We start from the raw sequence: 16,610 nt of genomic DNA, 5'->3' as shown, positions 1-16,610 counted from the left end.
GTGGTCCGAGAGCCCGTGCAAACGCGTCGGGTCACATCAGTCCTCTGCTCCAAACCCGCCAGGCTTCCTCTACTTATGGGGGTCAAAGCCAAGCCCTTGCAGTGGCCTCCACAGCCCTACGGGGCCCAGTCTGTCCCCAGAGGCCTCGTCCTTGACCTCAGCCCCTCGTCCTCAGCCCCTCGTCCTCCCCTCCTCCGTCATCTTTCCCAGCCACACTGGCCTCCTCGCGGTCCCTCCAGGAAGCCAGGCTCACTCCTGCCTCTTCACTCCTGCCTCTTCACTCCTGCCTCTTCAGAGCCCTCTTCCGGTTTATCCCTGGGTTCAGAGCCAGGCTACCACGGGCCCAGTCTGCTGAAATCTGACCCTCAGGTAAATGACGGTTCTGCTGCAAAGTGAGCACCTTAGGGCCACGATCCAGGTAAAATCAGCAGAGCAGCACCTAGAATGGCGTGGTATGCTCTATGGAGGCTTCATATTTAAAGATCAAGAAGAGGTGGGACAAAAATAAAATTAGAAGATTCTTAAATTACCCTTTCCAAGTGTCTTGATCCCAGGATAGAGGCTGGTCTTAAAGAACTCAAGGGGCAGTTGACAGTTGTGACGATTAATAGCAATTCACTTTTACTACCTGATTAAAATATTTACACTTTTCCAGAACATCAAAAGAACAAATATTTGAGGCTGTCTCTGGAATATAAGTCAACTTAAAATGTGTAAACATTATATTGACATATATTTCAAAAATGTGTAATTCTAAAGAAAGTTCTTAATTTGAAATATCAATCTGGGAAAATATGTCATCATCTATGGGACACATAAAAAACTGTAAAATCTAGAAATGACTATTAGACAACATAAGAAAGATCTGAAACCTAGTCTTACCTGAGGAAAACTCAAGGTTACAGCCCCAGTACTCCTAACCAGTATAATATTTGATAATATTATAACACTTCTCACAATGTATATTTAACAGCTATGGAAGGGATATTCCATACAATCCCCTCCACAAAAGTCAAGGGAAAAGTCAGGAAACTCCCTGAGACATACAGCAAGACACTTAGATTGCTCATTTGAATGGTTTACAAACTGGAGAGTAATTCTAAGTCCACCACCTCTTGGAGATTAAATATAACAGTGGCATCCGTGGATTTCAAACACGGGTCTCGACTGTCTATAAACCATCCAGGTGGGCACCTTACCTCTTGCAGCGCCATCTCTGTCTCAGCGGCATGAGTCTGTTTCAGCTCTGTTTTCATCTTTTCTGACTCAGCCTTCAGTCTGTTGACAGCAGCCGCATGGTCCCGAGCAGCCCTTTGCTTCTCCTCTTCACGAAGAAGACCGAGCTCCACCAGCTGCTGCTTCCGCTGGGAGTTCACGCTGATCAGCTCTTCTCTCAGCTTGTGGACTTGTGCCTCCATGTCAGCAATAACCTTGTTTTTAAAAATGGGAAAGTGGTCAGAGGATATGACTAGGAGAGCCGTAAAAGAAGAACTGCAAAAGGCTACCAAACAAAGAAAGTTCACTGCTTCCTTCCTGCTTCCCTCCTTCTGCAATCCCATGCCACCCTTCTAGCTCAGACAGAGATCCTACCTAAAATCGTTTACTATATACATCGTTTAGTTTTATTTGTTTCAAATACCTATGTAAATGGAATATTACATGTATTCTTCTGCAACTTGCTTCTTCAAATAGGCAACATTATGTTTCTAAGATTCGTCTAGTACTTGCTACTGTATTTTTTGTTTTTATTTCATTGATTTCTGCTCTTATGTTTGTTATGTCCCTCATTCTACATTCTTGGGTTTTTTATTCTTCTAACTTCTTATCTTGGATATTTAACTCATTTATTTTTATCCTTTCTTCTTTCCTGATTTATAAACTTAAGACTATAAATACCGCTCTACTATTGCTTAAGTTTAATCTCTTAGGTTTAGATACACGACATTTTCATTACCATTTAATTCAAAACATTCTGAACTTCCATTTTTATTTTTTTCTTTGACTTATGATCTACTTAGAAGTATGTTTCTTAATTCCCAAACCTATGGGGTATACTAGTTTCCTAGGGCTGTCCCAACAAAGTACGAAAAGCTGGGTGGCTTAAGACAACGTTTACTCTCTCAGGGTTCTAGAGGCTACAAGTCTGAAAGCAAGGTGCTGGCAGGGCTGGCTCCTCCTGGAGGCTCTGAGGCAGAGTCTCTCCCAGCTTTCGGTGCTGCTCGCCATCCTTGCCTGCTCGATGCATCGCTCCAGCCTCTGCCCCCATCTCCTCGTGGCTGTGCTTGTGTGTCTGTATCTCTGTGTCCAAATTTCCCTCTTCTTATAAGGACAATGGTCACCTTGGACTTAGGGCTCCTCCTAATTGAGCATGACCTCATTTAACTTGATTACATCTGCAAAGACCCTATTTCCAAATAAGGTCACACTCCCAGCTTCCAGGTGGATATGACATTTTAGGGGGACAACCACCAGTTTAGGACGTGAAGTTCAATGACTGTCGTTTTGTTATTCACGTCTAAGTGCACTGGGGCCAGAGAATGTACTCTATACTACATGATTTCTTTGAAAATTTTTGAGATTGCTTGATGGCCAGTTGTACAATTTTTAAAGCTTCATGAATGATTGCTATGAAATATATATTGTATACATTCAGAAGTTGTTGGGTGCCGTGTTCCACACAAATCCATGAGCTCAAACTTGTTTATTATGTTGTTGAAATCTTCTATATCTTACTGACTTTTGTCTTTACTTGAGCTATTGAGTATTTAAAGCTGTGTGCTACAGGGAGGGGGAAGGGTAAGCTGGGACGAAGTGAGAGAGTGGCATGGACTTATATATGCTACCAAATGGAAAATAGATAGCTAGTGGGAAGCAGCCGCATAGCACAGGGAGATCAGCTCGGTGCTTTGTGGCCACCTAGAGGGGTGGGATAGGGAGGGTGGGAGGGAGACGCAAGAGGGAGGGGATATGGGGATATACGTATGCATATAGCTGATTCACTTTGTTATACAGCAGAAACTAACACACCATTGTAAAGCAATTATACTCCAATTAAGATGTTAAAAAATAAAATTAAATAAAAAATAAATAAATAAATGGGGCATTTAGTCCAATGCAGTCCATTAGTTTGTACATGCTAACATATTTGCCTTTATTTTCTCTCTTGTCTTGTGCTGTTTGCCCTATGTTGTGCATGTTTTGTTTTTCTCCCCCCTCTTCCTCCTTTCACTCTAATGAACAAACGCCTCCTCCTCAGCCCCCTCCCCCTCTCTGGCGTGGCAGCGACGCCTGTACTTCCTGTCGTGCTCACAGTAAGAGGCTCAACACCCATGCGCCACTTATCAAACTGTAAAGTGAATTATTCTTTATATGCTCTTAAACAACGAAAGAAACTTAGGACATTTTAAGTCCTGTGGCAGTCTCCCATATTTATAAGCTATAGTTGTTATTTTCAGTTTATTTCGTTTTTATCAACTCAGTATTGCTAATTATTCAGTAGCTGCTTAGATATATCCACATATTTCCCCCTGTCTTGTCTCCTCATTCCTTCTTGCAACTCTGACCTTCCATACAAGCATTTTCCTTTAGCCCCAAGTGCATGCACCCTTTAAGTTCTTTAAAGAAGTTTAGTGGCAAGCACTCTCAGTTTTCACTAATCTGAACATATTTTTAGGGGTGTTGTTGAAAAGTCAGCTGCTATTCATTGGAAGATAATTTGTTTTTGTCTCTCTGGCTGCTTTTAAGATCTTCTCTTTGTGTTTTGTATTCTCCAATTTTTTAATTTCTCGAAGTGTAGATATGTTTTTATTTATTCTGACTGGGGCATGCTCCTCCTCTGGATCTGGTTTTATAACCACTGCAAAACTCTCAGGCTTAACCTATTAATTTAATGTCTCTGTTCCATTCTCTCTCCACTCTTTATGAACTCACATGATGTACACAGATCTTCCCATTCTTTCATTTCATCTAACCTCTCTTTCATAGTTTTCCTCTTTTCCTCTCGCCTACGTTCTAGACATTTTCTGTGTGTAATCTGCTCTCAAATCCATTCAGATTCTGAATTTCAGTTGTTTTGTTTTTATTTTTAGGAGTTTATTCTTTTACAAATATGTGTGGTAATTTTTAAATGCCCTTGCCATTTTAGTATTTTCAATTCCTTTAAAATCTTTAACTTTACATCATATACTAACTATGACTATTTTCTATTCTGTGGCTGATAATTCCAGCATCTCAAGTCTTTGCAGGTCTCATTCTGCTGTTCAAAAATTTTTAAGACCCTGGTTCATGGTACTTTGTTTTTTCTCCTACTGTTTTGCATTGTTGTTCTTTTTAAGTGCAAGTTCGTATCTGTTGGAATTGAAAGTGGTTCTCTGGCAATCATGTGACTCTGACAGAGCCCTGGAGATGTCAGCATGTCTGGACGACTTTAGAGTGGGCTCTCAGACTCGTTTTCCAGGACACGGTGACAGTGCGAACTCAGGCATCAGACATCCACGAGCACCGGCTTACGGTTATGAATTTTCAGGGGCACCCCACTCAACGTTAAGGTTGTTTCTAGTTCACTTGCACATGGTGGGTGTGGCCCTTGGTGTCCCAGCTTTATGCACAGTAGTAGCCTAGATCCTCTACCTTAAGCAAACCCTGGACTTTGTTTTTCCCCTGTGCCCAATAAGTGGCCCCAAACTGAAGTTCAAGTTCACTCAGTTTTAGAAAAGGTCCTCAAGGTGAGAGCTGCCTCAGTGCTCTGCTTACACCTCTGGATTTCTGTTTTCATTTAGATGTTGATATCTGAGTATCCTACCTAACTTAACAGCTTGTGAATACACTCAAAAAGATGTTCTTAAAAAAAAAAAATTGTATCTAGCCTTTTTAGTTGTTTTCAGAGGGAAAGTAGATCAGGGAACCTAGCATGCCAGGCTACCAGATGAATAGTTAGTTCAGGCTAAGGGGACTTGCTGCTGCTGCTGTTGTTGTTATTATTATTATTATTGTTGTCTATGCATTAGCTAAGAATGCAGCATTTTCTGAAACACAATGGTAACTGTTCTAGGTACTATGTACTTCAACAAGCACTGTATAAACCAACGATTCCTTGACTGGAAACTAGAAGACCCAAAAGTGACAGTAAGGACACAAGTTACATTGGGATGATGGGAACAGGACACAAAGGCAAATACTGAGAAGTTGCTTTAAAAATCAAAATACCTACAATATGAGATTACCCCGTTTTCCATAAAAATCCTGTACTCACTTATTTTGAATGCTAACAATTTTACAATTTCTATGAGCTAAATAATAATTGCTAGCACTTTGAGTGTTGACTTTGCACCTGGCATCTGATGCAGATTATTTCATTTAAGATGATAGATGCTAAATAAGCCAATATGATAGATACTGTTAAAATCCAAAGTCTTCCTTTACCTTGGATTGGGGTTAGTTCATACTATTTCAGCTACTGGCCCTGCCCGCTCTCGACACGAGATTAGAAGAGACAGGAATGACAGATGGCTGGTCAAACGCATTTATGTTGGAGGAGAAGAAATGGCTGAATGATAGCAAATCTGAGACTGGGAGCTGGAGGTGACAGGGTGCTCCACTTTTATCCTAGAAAAGCTGATTTGAAATAGATGATCCCTGGGAAAAGTGTAAGAGGACTTTATATAAAAGGCTTTTTAAGTGCATTTGCTCCCCTGTTTCATGGATGTATTGATACCTGGATATTGGTACACAGCTCTAAACCAATTCTCCTGAAAACAAAGTCTCTTGCTTTCTACTCCTTACTTTAAGACTCCTCCCCTTTGAACACAATATTTGGGCGTAATAAGAGAAGAGACGGTCAATTTAATCACGTTCTGAAACAAAAGGGAAATCTTCTAAGAGCAGATAGGTGTAGGTAGTGACAACAGTTATGTTTTTAGGGGACAAAATAATCTTTTAAAAAACACTCAGTGACATCGATACGGCAGAACAGTCTGGGCTGCTGACCCTGTTTGCCAGAATCAACCATGGAGAAACCACAGGAGGCGTGAATCTGAGATATTAAGAACGACGACCACCACAACAATAAAAACAACAGAAAAACAAACTCCAAGGAGCTCCCGGGGAGGACAAAGGCTGTCCTGGACTGCAGACCATGCGTCTGCGGAGGGGAAGGGGTTGCAGCCCGGGAAGAAAACCCGGAACCCGTAAGCTGAAAGAAGCGGGACGGCAAGAAAGCTCTGCTCTCTGCTCCCGCCTCTCCCTGCTTAGCCCTGGGACAATCTCATCTGTCCCGCTGCCATGCTGGAAGCAAGAACCCAACATGGTGTTGCTCTGAGTCTGGTCAAGGCAGGCAGATGCCTTGCTGGGGCGAGGAGCTGAAGAAAGCAGGTGCACACTTAGGGAACTTCTGGGGCGCTCACGCTTCTGCACTGTCCCTTCCAGCTTCCAGAACTAATGACATTCAACCTTAGAAAACTGCGTCCCCCTACTGCCATTCTGCCCAGGAGGTTAAGGTGAGCTCCTGGGCAGCAGACTTTCCCGGTGGAGGAGTCGTGAGTGGGGAGGTGCAGCAATGGGGGTGCTCTGCCTGAGGGTCCTTAACCTCTTTCTCCTCCTTCTAGGAGCTCATCCAGCAGGTCGGGAGCCTTTTGCTCTTTCAGTGGAAGTGACCGCCTAGACTATCTGATAGTCCCTGGGGAATATAAGCTCACCGGCCAAACTCAGGATCCCTGAGGAGCAGAACTACTATAAAGAAGCAACAACAACGAGTGGCACGTGTTATCTGAAGCGGTATAACTGGAACAGGTGCATAAATATTTTTAAAAAGCAAAATAAATATATATATATGTGAGTATATATATGCATTAAAATATACTGAAAAGGGTAAGCAAAGAAATTAGAGACATGAAGCCAAAATAAGAAGTCAGAAAAGAATGAAGAAGTGGAAATGATGGGAGAAAGAAAAGGTCAGCTACAGCCAGAGAAGAGAACTGTATATTGTACATATGATCAGATGGAAGAACTCTCCCAGAGGCACCAGGAAAAGGCCATGAGACAGGAACTGTGAGAAAGAAGTTGAGATCTGTGGAGGGCAGAGGAAGTGACGACATTGGGATAACGGAGTACTACGCTCTGAATGCCAGTGTCCCCACAGAATTCACAGGCTGGGGATCTAACGCCCAGGCTGATGGTTCTAGGAGGTGAGGCCCCTAGGAGGTGATTAATGCCCTTATGAAACGGGACCGGGGCCTTTATAAAAGAGACCGCCAAGAGCTCCCTTGCCCTCCGCCGTGAGCACACAGTGAGAAGGCACCGCTGCAGACCAGAAGGCTGTCCCTCAGAACGCGACCACGTGCTGCTCTGACCTTGACCTCCAGCACCCAGAGCTGTGACAAATTTCTGTTGTGTATAAGCCACCCAATCTGCGGTATTTTGTTGCAGCATCCCGGGCAAACTACGTCATGGGGTCTGAGAAAAAGAGACGCGGACAGACTGTATCCAAGTTCAGTCTGATTCGAAAGCCTTTGCTTTTTATCACATACTACACTGTGTCAAAGTAGTAAGAATTTCTCATGAAGAAGGATATTCATAAGCAGTATAGTATGTATTTTATTCATTTATTCTTACTGTGCACTTCTAATCCTTAACCTTCACTATGATTAGTACAAAGTTAACATCCAAAAGGCACAAGGTCATTAAATCTTTACGAAAAATAAAAAGAACAAAAAAAGCTAGTTTTCCACAGGCACTGACACCACTGCAAACTGAATTTCAATGTTTGTCAATGTACATAAAAACATTTTTAATGGTATAATCACTGAGTAGATACCGTTCTACCTTTCCCCACATCTAATTTTTTATCTTCAGTCTCATTTATGAGTGTATTTGTTATTTTTAGTGGCTGTTTGGTATTTCATCATTACAGTGTATCGTAATTTACTTAACCATATTATTCTCGAATATCTGCTTTATTTCCAATTATTATTACATAGGCGACATCAGTGAATGAATTACAATATTTTGCTTTTAGGTTATAAAAGCCTACAATATTAGGCTTCTAGGCTCACAGCAGTCCTCCAAAATTATTTGGAGAAACTCTAAGAATAACTTTTTAACTTTTTTTCCAAATTGCTCTGCAAAAACACTGAACCCACTTCCAATGTGAACAACATGTAGATGTGTACTTGTTCCTCCACACCCTTCCAGGGCTGCACTTCATCATTCTGTGTATTTTTATCAGTTGACTAGGTAGGTAATGGTAACTTAGAGGAAGGCATTTTAAATTGCTGGCAACACTGATATGAACTGGCTTCAATCCAATGGTGATTTTCAAATAGAAAAACTATGCTGGAAAATGTATCAACTAATTATGGAAAACTAAACATTAAATGAAAAAACTTAATGCCAAAGGCTTCCCTTAGGTATTTAATATTTCAATCATTAGCATGTGCTGATAGCTAGAGTGATGAAACTGCCAAGATCAATTTGGAATAGATGTGTCATTTTTCTTTAATATTATAAATAGTAAGCTATAAAACTTCATCTACGTGACTGATATGAAAGAGCAGATTTATTCGAAAAATTCAAAATCTAATAAAGGTTGTGTCTCTAAGAGACAAACCGTCAGGACAACTTTTAGTCAAGCTGACTCTCAATTAACAGTTTAAAAACATATAGACCAGAAAACGTGGAAGCAAGCCAAAAGTCCATTGACGGATAAATGGATAAGCAAAATGTGGGATATTATTCAGCCTTAAAAAGGAAGGAAATCCTGCAATATGCTACAATATATATGAATCTTGAGGACATTATGCTAAGTAAAATAAGCCAGTCACCAAAACACAAATGCTGTATGAGTCTCCTTATATGAGGTACTTAGTCAAAATCATATATATAGAAAGTACACAGTAACTGTCAGGGGCTGGGGGGTGGGAAGAAAAGAGAGTTATTGTTTAATGGGTACAGAGTTTCAGTTTTATAAGACGAAAAGAGTTATGTGATGGATGGTGGTGATGGTTGCACGACAAGGTGAACGTATTTAATATCACTGACCTGTACACTTAAAAATGGTTAAGATGGCAAATTTTATATTATGTGTATTTTACCATGATAAAAAAATTTATTACAAAAACCCCCCCAACAACCTAAACCAGTTTCCTTAGAAAGTTAATGACTCTTTAAACCACCCTGAATCTGACAAGTCTTAGCAAAAAAAGTGAGAGGTTGGAACATCTTATCAAGGATTATGGATTGCCAGGATTATCATCCCAAACAAACATTTTAAATGCACTTTATGAAAGCAAAATGTATTTAAGTTGAGGACATGTTCATGGTTAAGAAATAATCATTTAGACTATTTTCAAAATTGAAAAATTATTCTACAGGCACTTCTGGAATAAAGACACATTAACAACTTAGTGATATATTAGGTCACCTTTGTACATTCATAGAAAGTTTATGGGTAATCATCACCGCAAGCTGAAATATTTTGTTTGTGCCTCTCTTTCATTTATAGTTATGTATAATTCACTATTTATTAAGATCTATGATGTGGAAGCCACTGTGATAAATGACTTCCAAAAAAAAATCTTCCCTAAAATACTTTAGACTATAATACATAAGCTACACATACATGTACACACACACACACACACACACACACACACACACACACAAGGCATGAAGACAAAGGGCCATAAGAGGTCAAAAGAGGGAGCAGTTACTTTGAACTTGGAAGGATTCTGGAAAACTGAATAAAACTGAATGCATCTGAGATGGACCTTAAGAGATAAATTAGCACCATTTGGGGACAGGGATAGATATAGGACATTTCAGGCAGAAAGAATGAGCCACATGCAAGAAGAAAAACAGAGCATTAAAGAGGAAGAAGGGAAACTCAGAAAAGACAAAGTTGGTGAGGTTATTGAAGGATTTCAAATGTTAAGCTACATGGGTTGGATTTCAGGAACTGAAGAAGCAGCGACGAGATTTAACTTGGTTGCTGGAGAGGGAATGGGGGCCAGTGAGCCAAGCGATGCCACTGCATTTGTACCAGGAAAGACTAACCCGGAGGCAGTTTACACAATGATTTGGCACACTCAGAGGCAAGAAGGCCAGCAGTGGGGAAAAAGTGGAACAGACGGGAATACAGTCTTAGAGGCAGAATTAAGAGAACTAAGCAGCTAAGTGCATGTGGAAGGCAAGGAGGAGTGAGGCATGCTGGTGACTGAGGATGTTTGTTTCAAGTAGTTTGCCAGACTAGATACACCCTCATGAGATGAAACAACTAGATCCTGTATAAAACTCAATGCTTCTTTCTTTGCTCATTGGAAGTAAGAGAAACAGTCAAAGGGAAAAACAAAACAACAAAAACCACATACATGTAAAACTGCATGTGCCAGAAACAGGGTAGTGAGCAGTAAGCACAATCCAAGGCCAGGTACCTTTAAGGGAAAATGCCCTCGTCTGCTTTGCTGCTTCAAGGGAAAGCGATGTGTGAGCTGAACATGACACCACTGACCAAGGTGGGGAGCCTGGAGCAGGACAGAAGTGGCTTCAGGTCTGTAGTGCTATCAGCTCCCACCTGAAGCTAAAACAAATTCCCTCCGGGGAAAAGCTTCTTCATTTTAATGTCTCCAGGTTTCCACAAATTAAGATAAACCAAATATGAGCTCCTAATAAAAAATTACTAAGTCCCCCCAAAAAACACCATTGGTAAGAGTCCACAGAAACAGATTCCCACAAGCAAGTTCGTCAGATATGGGAATTATCAGAAAAAGAATATAAAATAAACATGTGTTAAGTGTTTAAAGAAACAAAGGATGGAGTCACAAAATGAGTAAACCAGAAGAGATTAAACAAAAATTCCCAGCTTTGAGAAAGAACCAAACATAATTGCCAGAAATAAAAATTTTGTATAAAAGATAGAATGGATGAGTGAAGGCAGCTTGAACAGAGCAGAAGTGAGAAGCAGTGAAACAGGAGATCTTAATAAACCACCCACAATACAGCACAATAATATCAGAAAAACAATAGTGAGACATTTAAAGCTACAGAAAAGAAAATAAGATCTGATATATACCTAGAGTTCCAGAAGGAGAGGAGAGAGAAGGGAAGATAGGGTAGACATGAAAAGATGATGACCGAGAACTTTCCAGAACTGAGGAAAAGCAAGACTCCACAGAAACAGTGAGCAGGATAAACATCAAGCAAGATGGAAAAATAGAAAAAAAAAAAAAAAAGAACAGGAAAGAAAGAAAGAAAAGAAATGCACATTTAGATACTGGGTAATGAAATGGCAGAACATGAAAGACAAAGTGAAAAACTTAAAAGCAGACAAAGTGGGTAGAAAACAGATTACACTCAGTAAGTGACATCCCAGTAGCAATAAGCACACCAAGTCCCAGATTTTGGTTTCTCATACCATCCTCCAGTGAAAGGAGCCAGTGGTCCTTGGGCAAATGGGCAGAAAATACCTGAGCTGAGCCTGGAACACCCTGCTGTCCTAGAAGTGCACACTGATGGAGCCCAAAGCCCAAAGCCGGAACAATGTGAGAAACTAGCATCAGATTCTATCCCAAGGTGAAATAAATATCCATGAGTACACACTGATATAATGATTTCATTAATAATAGGGGAGAAGAGACAAATCTTCCTTGCAAAAGAATTCCACATTACTATAGAAGGGCATTTTACAAATTCTGATCATCAGAAGATCATCAAAAATAAGGGAAATCTGACAATCACAGTGAAGAGGAGACTAGGGAGATATGACAACTAAAATTAATCTGAGGGCTTCCCTGGTGGCGCAGTGGTTGAGAGTCTGCCTGCTAATGCAGGGGACACGGGTTCGAGCCCTGGTCTGGGAGGATCCCACATGCCGCGGAGCGGCTGGGCCCGTGAGCCACGACTGCTGAGCCTGCGCGTCTGGAGCCTGTGCCCCGCGACGGGAGGGGCCGCGATGGTGAGGGGCCCGCGCACCGCGATGAAGAGTGGCCCCCGCTTGCCGCGACTGGAGAAAGCCCTCGCACGAACTGAAGACCCAACACAGCCAAAAATAAATAAATAAATAAAGTAGCTATAAAATTAAAAAAAAAAAAAAAAAAAAAAAAAATTAATCTGATGTTCTGGGTGGAATCTTGGAACAGACAAAACGCATTAGGTAAAAACTAAGGAAATCTGAAGAAGGTATGGATTTTAGTTAATGACGGTGCAAAGTTGTAAGCAGCGTACCATCCTAATGTAAGATGTTAATAAGGGGAAACTGGGTGTGAGATAAATGGGAGTTCTCTACACCTTATCCTCTCATTTTCTCCATAAATCTAAAACTGTTTTTAAAATACTCTATTTTAAAAACTGGGGCAAAAAGAAGCATAGAAAAAAGTGGGAAAGATGAAAAAAGTAAGATGGTATATCAAAAATCACAATACACGTAAATGGACCAAAATTACTAACTAAAAGAGTGTAATAGTTTAAATTTTTTAACACTAAAATTCATCTATGTTTTTTACGAGAACAATGAAAACATGAAATTGAAACCAAAGGGATGAAAAAAGTTATACCAGTAAATTATTAATGAAAGGTAGTCTCAAAATAGAGTATCACTAAATGATTTTTTAATGTCATTTACCAGAGAGACACATCTAAGTTTGTACACATGTGATAAAACAACCTTAAAATATATACAACAAATTTAGCAGAACTACAGGGGAAAACGGCCAAATCCACCATTCCAGTAAAAGAGTTCATCATACACATGCACATACACATGCCAAATTCAGGTGTCAACATATTGCAAGAAATTGGTGGTATCAAAGATATTCTTTAACAAGATTGCAACTAAATTAAGAACCATGACAAAAATAGCAACAACAAAGCCAAAATAATATCCCATATACTTCGAAATTTAAAATATACACCTTAAATAACTCATGCTTCAAAATGAAGTTAAGATAAAAATTAAATGTACTTAGAAATAATCTCTGGAAGAAGACACACCACTTTTTACATTTGTGCTGTTTTAACTGGGAATGAGGGGGTTAGTGCTGACGGGCGCATGGGAGATATTTCACTCTATTTTTATGACTTTTAAATTCTGATTGGTGTTAACACATTTCCTAATCAAATAAATTCATAACATTTAAATTCTGAGAAATGATTGATAATGAAAATATTCCTTATCAAATCCTGAAGGATGAAACTAAAGTGAAGGAAATAAGTGGTCTTAACGTGCTACTTATTTCTAAGAGGCGAATTATTAGTGAAATAGGCAACCAATTTAAGGAATTAGCAAGATAGAACTATTTCTGGTAAGACTGATGAAGGAAACAGGAAAGAAGGCACAAATAAACAAATATGAGAGATAAAAATAAAGTATGGCAATATTATCTCGAAAAAAGAGATAATAACTAATATTAAAATTTAAGAACGACATAGTACAGATCCATCACAGATCAAAAAGATAGTACAGTGATATCATAAAAATATTATGCCAATAATTGGAGATCCTAGGTGAAACAGATTCCTAGGAAAATACAGAATGAAGAAACAATCAACTAAAACAATCCGATTAAAGAAACTGAAAGAACAGTTAAGAATCTCTGACACTAAGAAAACACTAAGCTCAGATAATTTTATAGGTGAGTTCTAGAAAAATAACTCGGGAGATGGATCATTCTAATCTTTTACAAACTTTTCCGGAGAATAGAAAATGAGAAATATACACTGAAACTATTTCAGAAGTCATAATATTGATACCAAAGGATGACATGAATAGGAAGAGAAATAAAAATTATAGGCCAACTCAGTCATGAACCAGACATAAAAATCTCAAATAAATTATTAGCAAATCAAGTCCAGTAATGCATAAAAATAAAATATGTAATCAGCAAGTTGCAGAGAATGCAAGGGCAGTATAACATTTATAAAATTCTATAAATGCCAATAAATATCAGATTTAGATGAAAAGAAAGAATTCCTAAACTATAAAATTTTTCCAAAACTGACTAGAAAAAACTGCAAAATGTGAATCATCCTATAACCACTAAAAAAATTTAAATAGTAGTCAAAAATCTTTCCAGAAATAAAATATCAAGCCCAGATGGCTTTATTGGCCAGTTCCACCAAATATTCAAGAAACAAATCACTCACTCGTACACTAATTCTTTCAGAGAATAGAAAAAGAAGGATTATTCAGCAACTCAAATTATGAGACTAGCACAACATCAATGAAAAACACGTCCAAAAAAGAAAAATCTCAGGTCAATCTCTCTCAACAATTATTAGCAAATTGAATCCAATGATATTACATCATGAAAAAACTGGATGGTACATAATGTTGGTTTAATGTTAGACAATAACCTATAATATGATTTATTCCATTTATGCATTAAAAGAAAAAACCTTATGATTATCTCAATACACAGAAAAACATTTGATAAAATTCCACCATAGAAACTCTTAGCAAAATAGGAATAGAAGAGACCATTCTTAACCAGATAAAAGTATTTACCAAAAACTCAGCAAATTTTATTCATTCTTTATTGTGAAGTTTCAAAATAGCTCTTTTAAAACCAGGAAGAAGCAAAGAATGCCTGCTACCACTGCTTGTATTCATAAGTGCACGACAAGAAAAAAAATATGAAAACAAAACTGTCTTTAATCATGGATGTTATAATTGTCTATTGAGAAAAAGTAAAATCAATGCACAAGTTACTAGAAATAATAAGAGAGTTTACAAAGGTATCTGAATCAAAGACCAATGTTTAAAAATCATTTGTAATTTTTATACACCCGAAAAAATTATAAAACACCGTTTATAGCTATGTATAACAAATATAAGTTTCTCAGATATAAGTCTACCAAAAGATGTGCAAAACTCTGAAGAAAAAACTGTAACCCTTTTTGAACGACATTAAAGAAGCTCAAATACCCGAGAGGTACATCGCAGTGATGAAAAGTCTCTCCATCAGCTCTCCCCGAAGTGGTCTACAGAATCAATGCGAGTCCAACTGAAGTTTCAACAAAAGCTTTCCAAAAACTTGGCAAGTGGGATCTAAAATGTACAGGAATGAACACAGTACCATGCTGTTCCTAAAGAAGAACAGGTGCTGTGGCATTCCACCCTGATATCAGGACCTAGAATAATGTTACTGAAATGAACAGTGTTGTATTATCACAGAGACTGGGGAGCCCAGAAACGAGCTCCCGTGGGGCAGGGCTGGCGTTGCAGCTTAGTGGGGAAGTAATGAGCTAGCCTCAAAACTGTGCTGAGACCATAAGTGATTCAAATGGGAAAAAAAGAAATCATATCCCCATCTGACACGATAGACAAAAATAAATCCTCTCCATTCCTAGCTACATGTCCAAGAGAAATAAAACATATCCCCACATAAACGTGCACAGAATGTTCAAAGCAGCATTATTCATAATAGCCAAAAAGTAGAAACAACCAAAATGTCCATCAACGGATGAATGGACAGATAAAGTCTAGTATACACAAACAACAGAATATTATTCAACAATTAAAAGAAACTGAGAACTAAAACATGCAACAACACATGTGAACCTTGAAAACATACTGAATAAAACTGCCAGTCGCAAAAGACCACATGTTGCATGATTCCACCATATGAACTAGCCAGAACAGGCAAATCCAGAGAGAGGATTTATCAATAGATTACCTGGTTACCTGGGGCTGGAATGTTTGGGGGAAACGGAGAGTAACTGTTAACGGCTATCAGTGTTTGGAGAGGAGGTGATAAAATGCTCTAAAATTGATGGGTGATGGCTGCACAACTCTGTGAATAGACTAAAACTCAACGAAGTGTACACTTTAAATGGGTGAATTGCATGGTATGGAAATCTCAACAAAGGATCACTTTAAAAATAATGCTTACTGGATTAGAGACCAAATGTGAAAGACAAAATTTTTTAAAATATGGGAGATGGCTTTTTTTTTTTTTTTTGGCCGCACATTATGCGGGATCTTAGTTCCCTGACCGGGGATCAAACCCAGGCCACGGCAGTGAGAGTGCTGAGTCCTAACCACTGGACCACCAGGGAATTCCCTGGGAGATGGCTTTTTTACTTCAAGGTAAGGAAGGATTTCTTAAACATAACTCAAAGGGCACTAACTTGAAAAGGTTGATAAATTAGATAAAATATAATTAAGAACCTTCATTCATCAAAAGACACCACAAAGCTAATGAAAAGATAAATCAAAACCTGGAAGGGGAGATTCACAATATAGGTAATTAACTAAAGAATAGTATCCAGATTTTGTAAAGCATACCAATAAATAAAGATAAACAATCCAATAGAAAAATGAGGAAGCAACATGAACAGGAACTTCATAAAAGGCAAAATTTTAACGGTAAACGTATGAAAAAGTATCCTACTTTATCACTCTTCAGAAAATGCAATATCATTTTACAATCACTATATCTGCAAAAATGTAGAAGTCTGACAGTACCAAATGTTGGCAAGGATGGTGCTCTTACACACTACTGATGTGAGTGTAAAGTTGTAAAACCCCACTGTAAATTAATTTGGCTTTACCTAGAAAAGCTGAACATTTTCCCAAGCTATGTCCCAACATTTTATAGAGAAAACTCTTCATGTGTACTCCA

General features: G+C 38.8%; 1 protein-coding gene and 1 non-coding gene across 13 annotated transcripts in view; both read right to left on the bottom strand.

The window, feature by feature from the left end:
* CEP112 (centrosomal protein 112) overlaps window positions 1–16,610 on the bottom strand; it is a 415,603-nt gene that overhangs the window by 156,055 nt on the left and 242,938 nt on the right. For all 12 annotated transcript variants that reach the window (XM_059907770.1, XM_059907779.1, XM_059907777.1 and 9 more), the window contains one exon: window positions 1,200–1,430. In XM_059907770.1, the coding sequence (XP_059763753.1) occupies window positions 1,200–1,430 (231 nt within the window). The remainder of the gene's footprint in view (window positions 1–1,199; window positions 1,431–16,610) is intronic.
* TRNAE-CUC (transfer RNA glutamic acid (anticodon CUC)) lies at window positions 15,973–16,044 on the bottom strand. Its single transcript has one exon. It is a non-coding gene; the product is annotated as a tRNA-Glu (tRNA).

The sequence above is a fragment of the Balaenoptera ricei genome, chromosome 20 (genome assembly GCF_028023285.1).
Source record: "Balaenoptera ricei isolate mBalRic1 chromosome 20, mBalRic1.hap2, whole genome shotgun sequence".
NCBI lineage: Eukaryota > Metazoa > Chordata > Mammalia > Artiodactyla > Balaenopteridae > Balaenoptera > Balaenoptera ricei.
This window is presented reverse-complemented; position numbering and strand designations above follow the sequence as displayed.